Source organism: Leuresthes tenuis, unplaced genomic scaffold, assembly GCF_036924035.1.
Source record: "Leuresthes tenuis unplaced genomic scaffold, fLeuTen1.0.hap1 SCAF_11, whole genome shotgun sequence".
Taxonomy (NCBI): Eukaryota; Metazoa; Chordata; class Actinopteri; order Atheriniformes; family Atherinopsidae; genus Leuresthes; species Leuresthes tenuis.
Genome location: NW_027325365.1, coordinates 24,314,720 through 24,331,641, shown reverse-complemented (window position 1 = coordinate 24,331,641; position 16,922 = coordinate 24,314,720). Strand labels below are relative to the sequence as shown.

Genomic DNA, 16,922 nt, shown 5'->3' with positions numbered 1-16,922 from the left:
GGATATTCGAGGCATTCCCTAATCTAATTTAAAACCGACTGCAATAGCTGTGATGATGTAGTTGGTTGGTAGCCTCTGCCTTTCTTTAGTAGCCCCAAAACACTGGACTGAAAAAAAGGAACAGATGCTGGTGGAGCTGAGGGGAACTGCTGTTGGTGAAAGGTCTTTCTCGTGTCTGTAAATATTTCCCAGGGTTAAGGCTTTGTTTTCAGTGGACTGCTTTGCAAAGAAGATGTTTCCCCTTTTAAACGACTTTCTCGGCTTCTCATACTCTGCCACCGCCGGATGCTCTTGGTATGTGAGGGGAAAACAGTGGCCTTTTCCTGTTTTGTGCTAAGAAACAATAATCTCAGCCTTCCAAACTCGAGCTCAGTCATGAAGCCAATGTGGCAAAGACTGTTTAGCAGCCAACTCTCAAAATTCTTGCTATCTGAACTGTCTACGTTTTTTACACCAACAGCACAATGCGAGTTACTTTGAGAAGTTTGAAAGGGGCTGCTTGAAGAGACTACAGCTTTATTTCAGTCCATTGTTTTGGCTTCACCAGCTACATAATTACTGTTTGGATAAATTTGCCCTCATCAGCATTGTTTTCAGCTGCAGGAGTTGGCTGGCTGCAGTGAAAAAAACAAAAAGCCACCGCACACTACCAACCAGCACCCAACAGTTTTTCAGTAAAGTGGTGAGGAAAGTGAAGGAATGACCACCGAGGGAGCCAGCTTCTTCTTCTCTTCTTCATTTGCTCTGGTTCCTCTCGATTCATTACTGACTCCTTTTATTCAGACTGAAAAAAATGACTCGATGACAGCTGAGTAACCTCTACCTCTAAGACAGGCATAAGTTAGTTTGATCTTCCTGCAGAGAACTGTTCAGGCCACACACAACACAGCCACTTTTACACATGGTAGCAAACATATGTAAACATGGAAGGTAAACATAACGATGTAGCACTATTCAAATATGGGTCCTGCTTTGTTTGTGCAAAAAAGGCATCCTTATTAACCCTCCGCTGTTCCTTTTTGGTGATTCATACATACCAAACAGGGGGAGGTGCCTCAGCACCGCATCAATGTGTGCAGCATTGTGGAATCAGCTGAGTAAAGTTGTAGCTATAACATAAGCTGCATCCTCAGTGTTGACAACTTAAGCTTTTGATCTACCAGCCCAGAAGAGAAGTTGCAAACTCTGCGTCAGATTTCAGTCCTTTACTGCACAAAAAGCTGCGTCCAGTGACATTTCGTATCTCTGCTGCTGAACATGGTTTTGGTTTGCCGCCAATTTGTTCGTACCTTACTGCCAGTGCCGGCTACTGCTTCTTCTTCTTCTTCTTCTGCTGCTGGCTCCAGGGCAGATTAGACATGAGAGTAACTCATGTTACAGTCGAATGCGATCCGTCCCCCAAATATCTGAGTTGTACATCTCAGCAGCATAAAACAAGATGGAGTCACAGATACTGTAATTCTGATGCTTCTGAATTCTTGGTAGTTGTAACCGAATATTTTTATTTCCTTCTTCAATTCAAGCTACGGAGTCAGTGTAAATATGATATACCCTTTAATATTAGTACCATCGAGTTTAGACGTTTCACACACTGAATGACTTCCACTAATGTGATCATGTGTGTGTGTTTCTCAGGCTACTTCAAACTGGAAAGTCCTCTCCTGCAGCACCGTCTGCATCAGCAGAAGAAGACAGAAAGCACAACCAGCGGACATGCTCAAGTAAAACCTTCTTTTCTTCCCCCACTTAATACTACTGTGTAATCAAAGAAAACGGTACTCGCTAGTTTTTGGTGTGGAAATACGCTCTTCATGTCTTGTTGACTGCACGGTATAAAACAACTAGCCCATTTTCTGCTGTAATAGTAAATTAATGTACGAGTGTATCCAGTAAGATCTGCACAGTTCTGTGTTTTTAACCCTCTCACCCTTTCACACAGGGACTAAAACCTGCTGTGGGGCGGCTTAACAAGGCCACGGAATACTCCTCTTCCAGTGATGAGGTTGGCAGCAGCGATGATGAAGAAAGACACAGGTGGAGTATTCTTAACTTTTATAGTTACAGTTCATGCTGCACTGGCAACAGTTCCACCTGATTGTTCCTTCAACTATAAGCAAAAACAAAATAATCCAACAGTTGTAAACGCACGGAGGAACTGAGCGACTCCACAGTTATGAATCCTGACTTGTTACAGTAAGAAATGTGCAAGAATCTTTGGCAGAAAGTAAGCTGAAGGTAACTGTGCTTGTTCTGAAATCTGCTGCATGTACTGAGGAGGTCTGCATGGTGCTGTGTTCTGCTGAATATCAAGTTTAATCCCAAAGCGTTTAAGACTGTTCAAATAAACTTCCCGACTGTTTCTGGTGAGGACTGACACAGTTTTCACCGGCGCTGCCTCATTAGGCTCTGCTGATCATGCAGAGAAAATCTGTCTTGTCTTGTCTTTGCACCGATCTTGAGGACTTGTTGCTCTCATTCCGAATTGTTTATGCAACGCCTGCAGTCAGACTGGTCTAAAATGTGCACGTGTGTGCTTCAAGGTCTGGGCTGTCCAATGGAAAAGGGAAGTACTTCCGAGGAATACCTGACGGCATCGTCCTGCAACCCCACCACAATTTCAACCAGGTGCTTTCCACACACAGACATGCACACGCTATGATGAGCCAAATCGCTATGATAGGTGTGTCACAATACTAGAATTTCCAACGCCATGTTCAGTACCACAAAGAGGGCAGTTAGGAGCTGCAAATGTTTTTAATCTGCACTCTCAGACTTTCCCCACAAGCAGCACAGATGCTGGGCATCGACTAATGCAACGTTTTCTTATTTGTTCCAGTCTTGACTTGTGTGACTTATATATAAATGGTTCAGTCACGAGCAGAAACTCTACAGAAATAACCAAACAAGAGTAGAGCTGTACTTTCTGAGAAGAAAATAAATCTTTGAATATGAATCCCTGTAGGGGCTCATCACCAATGAACTGCACGCACATTGTGTCCTCACTTGGACTCACTTGGCAGCTCTTCTTTGTCTGTGTAGTTGGATGTTCTGAATGCAATCGTCCTCTCGGTCTCTTCTGCAGACTAATTAGTTGATTCCTGCCTTGATCGCTTCCCACACGCACTCTGCTTTTTTAAAATACACCATAGTTTCAGTGGCTGAGCACAGTGAAAGTACAGTTGGCTGCTGGCACAGATGACGCCCCGCACCGTCACTGGTGTTCTTATGATGAATAAGACGAAGGTCTGGCTTCAATTTTCCAGTCTCACACTGACCTCCTGGTTTCATAACATTACAAAAAAAACACTGGGGCGGGTTTTTTTTTTTCCAAGTCTGACGAGTTGCAAAATGCAGACGGACCAATTAGTCAGAGTCTGGAGCTCTTTTGTTTTTTTCTTCTAACACAGACTTCCTGCAGCTCCATCTTGCAAAAAGGCCCATCCGGCGTCCCAACTTACGACTCTTAATTCTTCTGTAGATTTCTCGGTTGGGTTCAGATGAGACCTACCTGCTGCCAGACCTTCTGCAGAAAATCTCCTCCTCCAGTCCGACACATAACGCACTGAGCCACCAGCGCACACACGAACTCAGCTACTCGCTGTCACCCACGGCCCCCGGGTCCCCCACACTGCAAGACCTGCATGTGAGTTTAACCAAACCAATGTCTGACTTAACAAATGAGAAGACCTGACTCATTTCAAATAAACACACACAGGCACCATCTGAATTTTACCAAGTGATTAATTCCACTTCCACTTCTTCCGTAGTTGTCTTTCACTAATGCATGGAGTGACACATTCCGTTCAAAAAGTCAGGTAGAGAAAGCGTCGACTGATTAATTCTGGCGCTGATGAATGTCAAAAAGGGTTGAGAACTGTCTCAGGGTTATCAGTACGTGTCCCTTTGATGATGCTGCTTTTAAAAGCGTATATAGATCAGAGAGAGGTTCTGATGCAGCTTTATTTATCAGCATCAGAGGTCAGCGTGCCCCCATGATTGTTTTCAGTGTCGAAAGATGAAAACCTGGGTCGCTGCATTGGTCACATTTATCCAGCAGGGGGCGGTGGTGCCTCAGTTTAAGAGTAGTGGCAGTCAGAAGCTCAGAGGTGTTTGTTCGGCCAACCTCACATTTAATCTGTCCTCATGAATGAGTCCCGCTGCCAGACTGCGATACCATATGAAGAACGTCTGATGATTTGTTTTTTGCACTCAGTGAAACTTTGAGGCAATCCGAACACTAAAACTCTGAATATCTGTCATCAGGCTATGAGCAGTCCTACTGGCAAAAGCACCTCCTCCTCCTCCTCCTTCCTGTCCTTCATCGACCCAAGATTGATCCCCATATCATCGCCACCACAGAGCCCCAGTGAGTCCATCCACACGCAGCGCAGCAGTATAAACATGCAGTGCACACCCAGAGACTGAGCCGTGTGGACAGTTTTCTGTTAGACGAACGAGACAAAACTCTGTTTCTCTTTCCGTGCCTCTACAGCAGGCAGTAAGGGTGAGCCATTCAAGAGAGAGAACCACAGGAAGGGCTCTGTGGTGAATGTGAACCCAACCAACATTCGACCACAGAGCGACACTCCAGAGATCCGCAAGTACAAGAAGAAATTCAACGCCGAAATTCTCTGTGCTGGACTATGGGGTTTGTAGTTTTGTATCAGAATTGCGCTGCTTCTGTACTGCATGTTGTTTGAATATCTGCTCGTCTCTGCAGGGGTGAATCTGTTGGTGGGGACAGAAAATGGCCTGTGGCTGCTGGATCGAAGTGGTCAGGGGAAAGTTTACTCACTCATCAGCAGGCGAAGGTTTCAGCAGATGGACGTACTGGAGGGGCTCAATGTCCTGATTACAATATCAGGTAAGCGCCACCACAACCTAAAGCAGAATAACGTTGAATAATGTTGGGAAGAAGAAAAATTGACCCTTCAGATGTTCCAAAGTTGTGTGCAAATGCATATACGAGATGTTTTTAGCATGTTCTGCTGCTTTTTGCTCAGTCGCTGCTTTCTTAGAAGCAGGATTCACCCGCTGTCTCTTCTGTAGGTAAAAAAAACAAGCTGCGCCTCTACTACCTGTCCTGGTTGAGGAATAAGATTCTCCACAATGACCCAGAGGTGGAGAAGAGACAGGGCTGGACCTCTGTGGGTGACTTGGAGGGCTGTGTACACTACAAAGTGGGTAAGTCCACACAGCAAAGCGTACATTGAAGCATTTAGATAACAAGCACTGTTCCGTTAGAAGCCCCTCTTTAACATCTCTTTGTCCGCCTTTTGTTTGTTTTCCCAGTGCGTTACGAGAAGATTAAGTTCCTAGTGATTGCGTTGAAGAATGCTGTGGAGGTGTACGCCTGGGCCCCAAAACCCTACCACAAATTCATGGCTTTCAAGGTTGGTGGCGTCTGAAGAACATAGAAACTTCTTTTTTCTCAGTGTTGTCAGGGAGCGCAGAGAGGAGGTCTTCATCTTGGCTCTGAGGAGGGTGGCACTGACCAGTCTGTCCTTCTCCTCATGACCTCTGTGTCATCCTTTGACGAGCTTGCGTCAGCGACTGCTTCATCCCACTCCCTTCCTTTGTCTTTTGTCTTGCTACATTTTGCTGACAGATGTCGACAGAAAAGAAAAATGGAATTGGGTCACTTCCACAGACGGGACACATCGAGGCTACGATTCTCAGCAGAGCTGTGTCCCATTTATATTTGTCCTCTGTGGCCTGAGCTACTTTATCTTCTCTGCTGTCTAGTTTAACCCTCTCTCTTTAGAAAGAGACAAAAATATACCCCGTGGAAGAGATAGCGTGACTGTCCCGGGGTGTCATTTTCAAATTGTGAAAGTCGGTTGTTGAGTAATTACGAGCGAAACAGTTCCAGGTAGACTGCTAATGTCGCAGGTTTGAGTTTTAGTTTGAAACCGTGAACGCCTCTTAAAGTGTTCACACTATCCAGTACTGACTTCTCTGACTGTTCACATCCAGTCCTTTAGGTCCCTGCCTCAAAGACCGCTTTCTGTGGACCTGACAGTGGAGGAAGGACAAAGGTTAAAGGTCATCTACGGCTCTTTGTCTGGGTTCCACGCCATCGATGTCGACTCTGGAACGCCGTATGATCTCTACCTGCCCACACACGTAAGCATTCATTCTGTTCTCTTTACTGTTCTAACATCTGACCATAGATGTAGGGAACATGTATCTCATATTCATAAAAGGCCAATTTGAAAAAAGCTGCTTTGCTAAGGAAAGCAAAGGATCGCATCAAACCTTCTCTTCCATTCAACCCTCGACCGGCTGGGGGTTGAGAGGACAGGAAAGAGGGGACAGCAAGCACCATCACACCAGACCAGGGATACCCGCTGAGACAGAGAAACACAGGTTAATGACAACAATAAAGTCACGTGTACACGGAGAGAAAAGAGAGCAGAGTGAGGAGAGGAGCATCATGGTTCCACAGAGAGGGGCCTGATAACTGAAGCCTCTGCCTTCATTCTACTTTCAGAAACTCTGGGGACCACAACTAAGCCTGCAGCCTGCAGTAATGCTGCACTTTAGAGAGTTGTGCATATGTAGAGATCTTTGAGTGAAGAGGTCTGTGATCTCTGAAGCTGCATATGATACAGATAATCTCACTGTAGTTGGAGCTCTCTGTTAAAGCTGACTTTATTTTGCCTCTCTGTCAGTCAACCCCATCATCTCAGTCTCTTGGAACCTCCTCCTCCTCCTCCGCCTCCTGCCTCCAGTTGTCAGTCATTGCTCTCCTCTCTGTTCATCTTCCTCCACCTCTCACTCATATACAATAGCCCGTAGCTGTCAAATACTGTTCTCTTCTCCACTCTTCCTCCCACGCTGCCATCCAACGTACTATTGTTCATTTGCTCTTTCTCTCCAGATTTTCTTCCTTTTTCTCCCCCACTTCCTCCCTGCGCGGAGCGTTGTGACTCATGTTTTAAAGCTCCTCTGGGGTTCGAACTTTCATTACCGTTACGTTTTAACATTTACTTCTGAGGATCTTGCGAAGCGTTGTTGCTGGTCTTTAGAATTAGCTGTTGGCATACAGGAAGCCTGCTTTAATGGGAGAGCTGTTCTAAATCACTGGAATGCTAATGTTCTTCTGGGTGCTCCATGAGCAACCACATAAACTAATGGACGGAGCCGTCCTGACCTCACTCTTTGGCTTGTTAACTCCTGTTTTGAAGCCTTGAGTTTTGCATTCGGTGTTTCTGGAACTGGAAGTGAGCATATTTGGACAGTTGACTTATTTGGAGCTGGAGAATTGTACCTGAAAGCTTATTGGACAGAAGCCTGTATCTTTGAGACAACGTAACTATGAAATAAAGTTATAAATAAAGCACCGGCGCACAGCTCAGAAGTAGGAGATCTTTCTGCTGACATGTGGGAAATGTTTATTGAGTCATTATTTCATGAGAAATGTTAACATTTTTAGTAAATGTCACCTGTTGATGATGAATTCTTGTTCGCTGAAGGGCATCAGATTAGCTCAATCAAACCGTATCTCCTGTTGAATGAAGTACACATGAATCACTGAGTGATGGACCAACAGTTTCAGGTATGAACTGCCACAAACGGCGGGGCTGTCGGCATTCTCTCACTCTGAAATTGACCAATTTCATCTCGCATACGATAGGATAGCGACTACATTTAGTGACTAAAGTTAGCATACACGCTGTGTCGTTAATGTCCGTCAAACTTTTATCATTAAAATCCATCATATTTGAGTTTGGGGAACTTGTGAAAGTCGGTCTAACGTGAGCTATTTTCATCTTCTGAAAGGTTTGAATGCTGGTGGGAACCACTGTGCTTTTTCATGTGTGAACAAAACGCCCACTGGCGGTGGAAGTAGAGACAGAGCGGGTCATCCTTCTTTCTTTTTCGCTCCCCTGCTGTATGTGGGCATGTACAGCTCGCTGCTGAGTCATCGTCACATTCCCATTCTGACACTTCCGGTAAAATATGTTTCCAACAACAACTGGAGGAGCTGGAGACAACAGTGGAGATGGTGGTTGTTTGGAGTTTTGTTGTTGGCTCATTCTGCTGCGTGGGTGAACCAAACGGTGTCGTCTGGTTTAATCATAGCCTCGAAGGTGTCATTTATCTGTTTTTTCCCCGACTGGCACCCATGTGAGAAGTGTGTGATCATATCTTTGTGCTCTTCTGATTAAGATTAAGCTGATGTCTGGTTTGAAGTGTCCCAGCAAAACTCAGTAAATTCATAGATTTAAAAAATAAATAAATAAATAAATCGTTTCGTAACCAAAGTTTTCTGTGAAGGGAGAATGATGAATACCAGAACATGCACACGCTTATACACACACACACACACTGGCCCAGCCACCTCTAATGTGTGCTACTTTTTGTAAGCAAGGGGGAGTTGGAGCGAAATAAGCTCTAAAAATACCTCCGTGCTGTCCTCGTTCTCCTGCGATCATTAACTCTGTGTGTGTGTGTGTGTGTTGACCTGCTCTTGTTCCTGTTGAAAAAAAAACAAAAAAAACTGCCCCCCCCCTCTCTGGTATATTAAGCGAGTTCGCACTCAGCTGCCCACTACACCGGTGCCTTATACTGCTGCTGCTGCCACCCTGCTCCTTCTCCTTTTTTCCTTTTCTCTCTTCCACACACAGTCGAGCTCTCCTGCAGACTCGCACGCTTTTAAAGCCACTCTCACTTTCTTTTCCTTCCTTCTGCAGCCACACTCTGATACACTCACATTTCCACACACGCACACCTCCTCGCATCATTCTCTGAAACCCTTTCACCCCAAACAGTGACTTCTGTTTTCTCTGTGCTGCTAAAAGCAAATGATCCGGTCACACTTAGTCTGTCACTAAAATGCAGTCATTCACTTAAAGAGGGGCTCTCACACGCATCTGCGGTTGCTGCCTGAGAACTATGTAAGCATGCTGATTCCGAGGCAGAGGATTAAGATCGCGTTGCGCCTCTGGATGCCTGTTCTCATGCTCAGGATTGTGGTGGCTCACACTCTGGTAACGTATGAAACATTACGCCTTTTCTGTCAGCCGGCCCAAACTTTATCTGCTGTTATTACTGCTGCCCACTTTCTGTTTGAAGGAAAGAGGAGCTGTTAGTTCATTAGTTGAGCCGACGTCGACGTGCTGTTTTAGAACGAGTTTCTTTTCTTTTTGTTAGATGAGCTGCTTTTATAGTGTTTATATTTCTGCATTGTTAGACGATGGGTTTTTTCAGAGCTGCTGACTTACTTGTTTTGAACAAATGAGTTTTAGAATAAATGTTATCCCGAGTCGACAGCAGGGCCATACCGTCACTGTCTTCTTAAAAGTCTCTCCTGTGTTTAAAGGCGTGTTCTGCCACCTAACGGTTCCACATTCAATAGCTGGAAACCTGACACTTGTGTCTGTTTTGTGGATATAAAACCTGTTTATAATATAACCCCAATTCCAGAAAGTTTGGGCACAGTCTGAAATGTAACTTCAAAACAGAATGCAATGATCTTCAAATCTCAATAAATCACTAATTATGTTCAAAAATATTCACAAGAAAAACATGCTAAATGTTGAAAGTGAGACTTTTTTTTACTGTTTTTACTGTTTTTACTGTTTTGTGAATAAATATTCGCCCATCTTGGAATTTGATGGCAGCAACCCGCCTCTGAAGAGTTGGGATGAGGGCAACAAAAGGATGGAAACAGCTGGAAGAGCATGTTGGTACTAATGAGGTCCATGTGCAACAGGTCAGAAAGAGCACCTTAGAGAGGCAGAGTCTCTCAGTGGTAACGATGGGCAGATGTTCAGTAATCTACAATGATTCTGTCATTCAGATCACTGCCTGGGCTCAGAACACCCCGGAAATCACTGTCTGTGAACACAGCTCACCGTCTTATTCACAAACGCAGGTTAAAGCTCTATCATGCAAAGAAGAAGCCAGATGTGAACATGATCGAGAAGCACAGCTGTTTTCTCTGGACTAAAGCTAATTGAAAATGGACTTAGGCAAAGTGGAAAACCGATGCGGTCAGATGGATCAAAATTAGAAGTCACTGACACACTGAGGAGAGGGAGTTTATTCCCCCCAGACTACAGACCGAAGGGACCATGCAGCTTAGCCTGCATCTCTCAGCAGCTGGTCTCCTCAGCTCCCAGATGTTCACTGACTGTTGTTAAAAGAAGAGGGGATGAACACAGTGGGGAAAAGACCATGTAACCCACTGTATAAACTTCATGATTGAGTTTGCACAGTAATGTCAGCTCACAGACCACCGGCAGCAGTTTCAGACTGTTAATAGAATAAAATTATGTTGTTGTGCCTTATATTCAGTTTGTAGCATCTTGCATACTTTTGTTTTCTTGCTTCTTTCGTGAAATAAGTTTGTGGCGTGCGTTTGTGTGACAGATCCAGGGCTCCATCCGTCCTCACGCCATCATCATTTTGCCAAACAAAGCCGGAACAGAGGTTCTGGTTTGCTACGAAGACGAGGGCGTGTACATTGACACCTACGGCCGCATCACCAAGGATACGGTGCTCCAGTGGGGGGAGATGCCTGCGTCTGTTGGTAACTTCCAGATACATACTTACTAAACACACATTTTCACACGCGCAACAATCCAGATCAGCAGCTTCACCTGAACCAGATGCTGCAGAGAAACATCTGGGAAGGTTTGGGCTAAACATAAGGGGGGTGCAGGAGCTTGGACATTCTTTTAGCATAAAAATGAGCTGTAGGAAGACATACTGCAGTGAGTCCTCTCACGGACACCTCCGTGTCTGTCTGTCTGTCTATCTCCAGCCTACCTTCAGTCCAACCAGGTGATGGGGTGGGGGGAGAAGGCCATAGAGCTGAGGTCGGCCAACACCGGGAACCTGGAGGGTGTTTTCATGCACAAAAAGGCCCAGAAGCTCAAGTTCCTGTGTGAACGGAATGACAAGGTGAGAGGGATACTTTCACACTTCATCCCTACCTCCCTATACCCTGATATGATGGACTGATTCAGTATTGACTAAAAGAGGAATAGAAGAGAAAGACGGGTAAAAGTATCGGGGTTCACACGACCACCGTGAATAAAAATCAGCAACTTTCCAGCAGGAAAGTGTTCTGATTACTGATGATGCAGAAACACCCGAGTGTGTACAGGAAGTATAAAAGTAGTTATTTTACAAGGATGTCATAATTCTGCACTCTTTTATGAGAAAGGGCATTAAAATGTTCAGATGCAGAACTGTGCAGAAGTCTCGGGCCACCCTTTATCTTTCCATTCCATCCCAAAGCTCTCCTTTGGATGTTGGCTGCCTGTTGTCCCGTTCTCTGTAGAGATGATCCCACACTGCTTCAATACTGCTGAGCTCTGGGAAGCCCACCCCAAGACCGCTACTGTTCCTAGTCGCCAGGTCAGTTTCAAGTGGTTTTCCAAACAAAAAATGGTTCAGTGCAAGAAGCGGACGGAAAATGAGTGGAAAAGAAGCCAGTGTACAAAGAAAAACTTTTCAGAAGATCTTTAGAAAGTATGGAGAACAACTGCTCTGCCCCACTTAGAAAGATTACAAGAAAGTTGGACTGTTTAGAAGCTACATTTAAAGGAATGAAGGGGTGGCTCGAGACGTTTGCACAGCACTGAAACGTTAGTTTGTGTAATAAACCAGCAGAATGAAATGTTCTGCATTCAGTCGCTGAAACACAGTATCATCTGATTCAGTTGTGCCTTTCAGAAACCTGACTTCAGGCAAACTCCCGCCATATTTCTGTTGTTATTTTAATGCAGCTCCTGAACACTGATCCCTTTCCTGTTGCAGGTGTTCTTTGCTTCGGTTCAGTCGGGAGGCAGCAGTCAGATTTACTTCATGACGCTGGGACAGAACTCGCTGTTCAACTGGTAACAGCTGGACCTGTTGGCCCTGGGATCAGTCTGTCCTCGTTATGCCTGGCTGCCCTGATGATGCCTCTCTGTGTTGACTCGCATCGATCTCCATGAACAGGGGACACCATTCAAGGATCAGCCAAACAGTCCTCGGTTCATTTTTCTGACGTGTAAATGAGTAGCAATCCAAGGATGAGTTGATCCGAATCCTCCTGCTTGAATGCATCATTCCATCCTCGACTACTGAAGCCTGTTTCAACGTTCCTTCAGCTGCAGCCCTAGCTTTTCAGTGACAGCTGGCTTTAGATCGATGTTGCGTCTTATCTAGCAGAAGGAAAGCTTCAAATGCACTTTTGGATATTAATCAGCATCTGACCTAACATGCGTGGATCCTGTTCATCCACAACATTTAGCTCATCTTCCCTGGATCAGTTCCCCCTCTTTTATGTTCCTGAAGGATTCCGTTGTGTCAGCTGGTAGTCAGTACCTCCCTCTCTCACTTTTATTCCCTTAAACAGCGTGACATATCACAAGAGCATAGTCATTCGAGCCCTTTGACAGTGAAGTTACCTTCTCTGGTGTTTAACCGTCCACCAGTCTTCCTCACCACGACCACCAAGCAGGCTTTTCAAAGATTCTGTTGAGATGTGTTAGGAATGACCCTGCTAAGATACGCCTGTTGCTTCTGCGACTTCAGCCATGTTTGTTTGTAATACCTCAAAGCTGTTTGATCTCTGTGAAGGCCTGTAGTTAGGATTAGTTTTCCTCATTTCCACTTTAATCAGAATTTCAGGTTTTACAGGATCTGTAATCCCTGACCTTTATGTTGGGCCTATTTTCCAGACATTATTCGAGTATGCACAACCAGAGTGTAGATATAAGAAGTATATCCTTTTTACTTGATATTTCCAGATGACAGCAAGTGAGTGTCACTCTACAATTCACAGATCAGTCGATAACCTTTAGATACAGCACTGTCGTAAAGGTGTAGCTGCCTTAGTTTTAGGATGTATTTTATTTCACTTCCAAGCAGTAGTTTGTTTTTTTCACTCTTTAGCCTGAAATCAGATCTCTGCATTTCCACGAGTCCCCCTTTTGTTCCACTGTGAGCATCCCGTCCACCACAAGTCTGAATAAGATCTTTTTGTTTCTGCACAAGGACCAAGAGAGCTCATCAGTTTGCCATAAAAGTACAGAATAAGCTGTACACAAAGAGACACAAAGTTCCAGGCTATGGTTGCGTTTCTGCAGGTTTCCATCTATCTTGTACAGCTTAAGATGTAAAGAATTGTGTAAACCGTTTTCTAAATGTTTTATAAAACGACAAGCCATCTTTATGTATGTGTACAGAATAATAGATTGTAGGCTTATAAATGTGAAATTCAATCCTAAAGCAGAGCACATGCATGTTAGTTCCATGATCTTTGAATGTTTGTGAATATGAATATGAGCTACTGACAGTATATTTGAAGGCTCTTGTTTGGGTTCCATCAACCTGGTTGAAAGCATTCAAGGTGAAATGCTAATTCTGTTTTTGGTTGATTTTCTCCTGGTGTCTATATATGTATCAGGTGTTTTGCACAGTTGCCGCCATTTCCATGTTCTCTGTTATACGTTATACTTTTAAATGACTGTTGGTTCAAAGTAGAGACGTTTGAGTCATTCTGTAGACAGTACTGAAGATATTACTGCAAGCCTTTGGCTGTTGATCAGTATTTGTTACACTATGTTTCTGACTGGTCAACTTGATGAAATTATCTTTTTTTCTTATAGTTATTGTTGAGCCTGAGTTTGAGAAGTTGCAATGAGTTGGGTTAGAAAGGTAAACATGCCCAGGTAATATTTTTCTGTTTTCAGTTATATTTCTGTCATTTCCACAATGAACTTCAAACAAGAGACCAAAAATGAAAGTTTTAATGTATTTGCTTCCTTGAATTTAATAGTGATACTAAGAATGAGAAAGAATGAGGTCAGTTCAAGGTATATTACGACGCTGCACAAAAGATGACAACCAACATATCAGCCTGCAAATTCCCTCGTGACTGATGAATATGCAAGTTCTGTTTGTAGATTTTGTGTATTTCATAGCCGACGTTTTAGATTAAGGTTGTGTTAAGTTTGGTAAAAGTAAAGAAATTTTTCATTTTTACCATAAGATGTGAATTTACAATTTGCAGATAGCAGTTAGCATACAGTTTAAGCCAAACCACGAGGTTTAGCTTAAACTGCTCATTTTGCTTTACATAATTCTCTACAATGTATTTCCTCTTGAACTTTGTGGCTATCAAAATTGCGCCAAAAATGTTTTATATTCAGTGATACTTTAAGGGTTTTATTTTACACCTGAGAGAAATATTGCAGCTGGTTCTGTGAGAATATTTCAAACTGGAAAATGAACTCACTGACTTGTAAAGTTTTTATCAAATGTCTTGATGTTTTTGTTTTAGCGCGATGAATAGCATTTTCTCCTGACATACAATAAACAGATAGCTTAACACATCAACAGTGCATGAAATTACATGGTTGTGAACTTGCAGTATTGTACAAGCTAACAGACTCACTGTTTATAGCTAACATGGGCTAAAACAACTAGAACCTTTTGCTAGCTCCCCGATTCTAGCTAACATTTTTAGCTAACATGGCTGATAAAAACTGCTTGGCTAAATGCACCAAAAATGTGCCACTTTTCACAAATAACATAACGATATGAGCATAAGTTTCTGAATGCTTGTTGTGTTGGACAGATAATAAAGATTGCGATAAATTTTGAACAAAATAAGTTTTGGCAAAAAGCACTTAGAAAGCAGTTTGAATTTATGTTTTTTAGAATTGTGACAAATTTGGTTTGGGCTTGGTAGGCTTGGTAGGTTTGGCCAGGTTCCTGAGCAAGAGCCTGGCCATTAAAGAGTCCAGACAAACAGGAGGCCAGACTTAATCTAGTCCTCGTTATAAAGAAAGAAAGAAATATTCAGTAACCAAATGAAATTTTGAATATATTTGTTTTTTTAATAAGCCCACAACTCTTACTTCTGTTGCTCTTGAAAACCAATTCAGTTGAAAGAGATTTGTATGACATTATTATAGATGTTGGACCCCTGCTATTGAAAGTAATTTTGTGTTTTTTAATGCCACTGATATCACTCTACAAAATGATATCACATTGGCACATGTTGGCTCTCCCTCAATTTGTAATTCCTTTAATTGTCTTGTAATGACTGTTAGAAGTATATCCATTTTGAAAAAGTAAGTTTCTGCCTGTTCACTAAAGTCTAAAGTTGTATTGTTCAGTCTGTTAAGAAAAGAAATGAATTTTCTTTGTTAATGTCGCTCTCTGGAATAATGCCATCATATCCAACTTGGATTGGACAGCACAATAGCAAAAGCCGATGGTTTTACCTGTATTATTCTCCGTCCTGCATCAAGTAACAGCTTAAGAAAGTAAATTCCTCTGACATGTAAAGCCTCACACTTCAGAAAACTTTTTTCCTTCGTTGATTATCAGAACCAAACTTGTGTCTTATGTCTCTCTGTCTCCCTGTTGCTAAGCATTTCACTGCGGCTGCAGCACTAATGAGAGCGCAGATCAGTGCATTTCCTCCCACACCTTCCACTGCTTCAGTTCATGATAGATTCTGTTTCAGGCCAGTGGTGACTCACGTCTCTAACTTTCTCACAACATTTTTTTTCTCTCACTTTCTTCAAAATGTTTCTTCTTTCAGCGAATTTCCATTTTCTCTGTTTCTTCTCCCTTAATAGTCTCTAGCATCTACCACCATTTTTTTTTTAATCTCTGCTCTGATCCGTCACAGCTTTGCACTCTCATTCTAGCGTTCTTCTTTAATTTCTGTTGGTCACCGAATTAGCTGAGAGCTATCAAGCAAGCTGGGCAAAAGATTAAAATGTCCTTCTTAGTTCATATTTAGTAGCAGCTCCGTGAGTCGACGCAGTTGAATTAATTTCACAACAAAGATCATCTCAACTGATGCCACTTTGCTATTTTTTTAGATTAGAAAAAATATTCTTTATTGTCATTTTTGCTGGTATTTCTTGCTGTTTGGTGATGTGGGATGAAGCGTGATGCAGAAAAGGTGCTCTACTGTGGGCACAAACGCACGTCTGTCAGTGTTGTTTCGACTGCTTGTGTGGGAGCGCATCGGAATAGATGTTCAGTAAGCCAGAATTCAAAGGAAAGGTAGAAATAGAGGAAGGAGCTGCTGGTTTGAGTCAAGTGTCAATAGATGAAAGGAACAGGGATGTTTGATGTGGAGCTTCAGTTTAAAATGTTAAAAGAGATCTGGATAGTGATCATTGTGAAGCGAAGTCGGCAGAGGAAGTGATAAGGAAGGGGTTTCTTGGTGAATATTTTCATAAGGTTAAACCTTCATTTAACCTTTTATTAATGGGCAAAAACTAGCATCCTGCTGCATTCTAAAGCACCAGTAGGCCGTATATCAGATTGGTATTTTCTGTTGAAGTGGGACATTTTACAAAAAGCAAAGATTTAGCCAACAGTGAACAAGCTATATTATCCAATTTTTAACCAAATGATTGTTGTTCTCCTTAAAGTTGTCAGTTCTTAAGAGAAGCTGACATTATATAAGACCAAATACTTAGATATATTTATATATGTGAATATATATATATATATATATTTCCCCATCTGTATCATTCTTGAAGGTTCTTTTGTTACTTTGTTCTGTGTTTGCACTGGACCTTTGTTTGATGCATCGTATACTGTACCCCTCCTGCTTTGAGGTGAACGTACTTCCATGTAAAAAGGCAAAAGACATTAAGACCAAAATAAACATGTTGAATGGAGTTGTGCTGCTTTGTTGTTTTCTTCAGAGATATCACAGGGAGCGTGGCCTCGCTGACATGACTGCATTGTACACACAGCTTCATACCGGCTGTGACTCAAAGAAAGCTTTAATCTGCACTCATTCATTTCTGAGACCCGCTGACACGGAGCTGTGTCTCAATAACACAATTCATCTGACAGGGTGACAAAAGATGTGTTTGTCCTTGTTGGATGTTGGTGGAACACAGAGATCAGCAGCTTTTTTCATAATAATGACTACTGAT

General features: G+C 42.9%; 1 protein-coding gene across 5 annotated transcripts in view; it reads left to right on the top strand.

Annotated features, from left to right (window-relative positions):
* Positions 1-16,658, top strand: part of LOC140318412 (mitogen-activated protein kinase kinase kinase kinase 4) — a 56,240-nt gene extending 39,582 nt beyond the window's left edge. For 2 of the 5 annotated variants that reach the window (XM_072396226.1, XM_072396223.1), the window contains 13 exons: positions 1,636-1,721; positions 1,940-2,034; positions 2,541-2,625; positions 3,479-3,643; positions 4,264-4,366; positions 4,493-4,648; positions 4,721-4,864; positions 5,050-5,184; positions 5,293-5,393; positions 5,977-6,126; positions 10,381-10,540; positions 10,775-10,914; positions 11,776-16,658. In XM_072396226.1, coding sequence (XP_072252327.1) covers positions 1,636-1,721; positions 1,940-2,034; positions 2,541-2,625; positions 3,479-3,643; positions 4,264-4,366; positions 4,493-4,648; positions 4,721-4,864; positions 5,050-5,184; positions 5,293-5,393; positions 5,977-6,126; positions 10,381-10,540; positions 10,775-10,914; positions 11,776-11,859 — 1,604 coding nt within the window. In that variant the 3' untranslated portion in view covers positions 11,860-16,658. Of the gene's footprint in view, positions 1-1,635; positions 1,722-1,939; positions 2,035-2,540; positions 2,626-3,478; positions 3,644-4,263; positions 4,367-4,492; positions 4,649-4,720; positions 4,865-5,049; positions 5,185-5,292; positions 5,394-5,976; positions 6,127-10,380; positions 10,541-10,774; positions 10,915-11,775 lie in introns of those variants that run through there. The other 3 variants (XM_072396224.1, XM_072396225.1, XR_011917827.1) reach the window with 3 other exon arrangements.
* Positions 16,659-16,922: the final 264 nt, after the last annotated feature.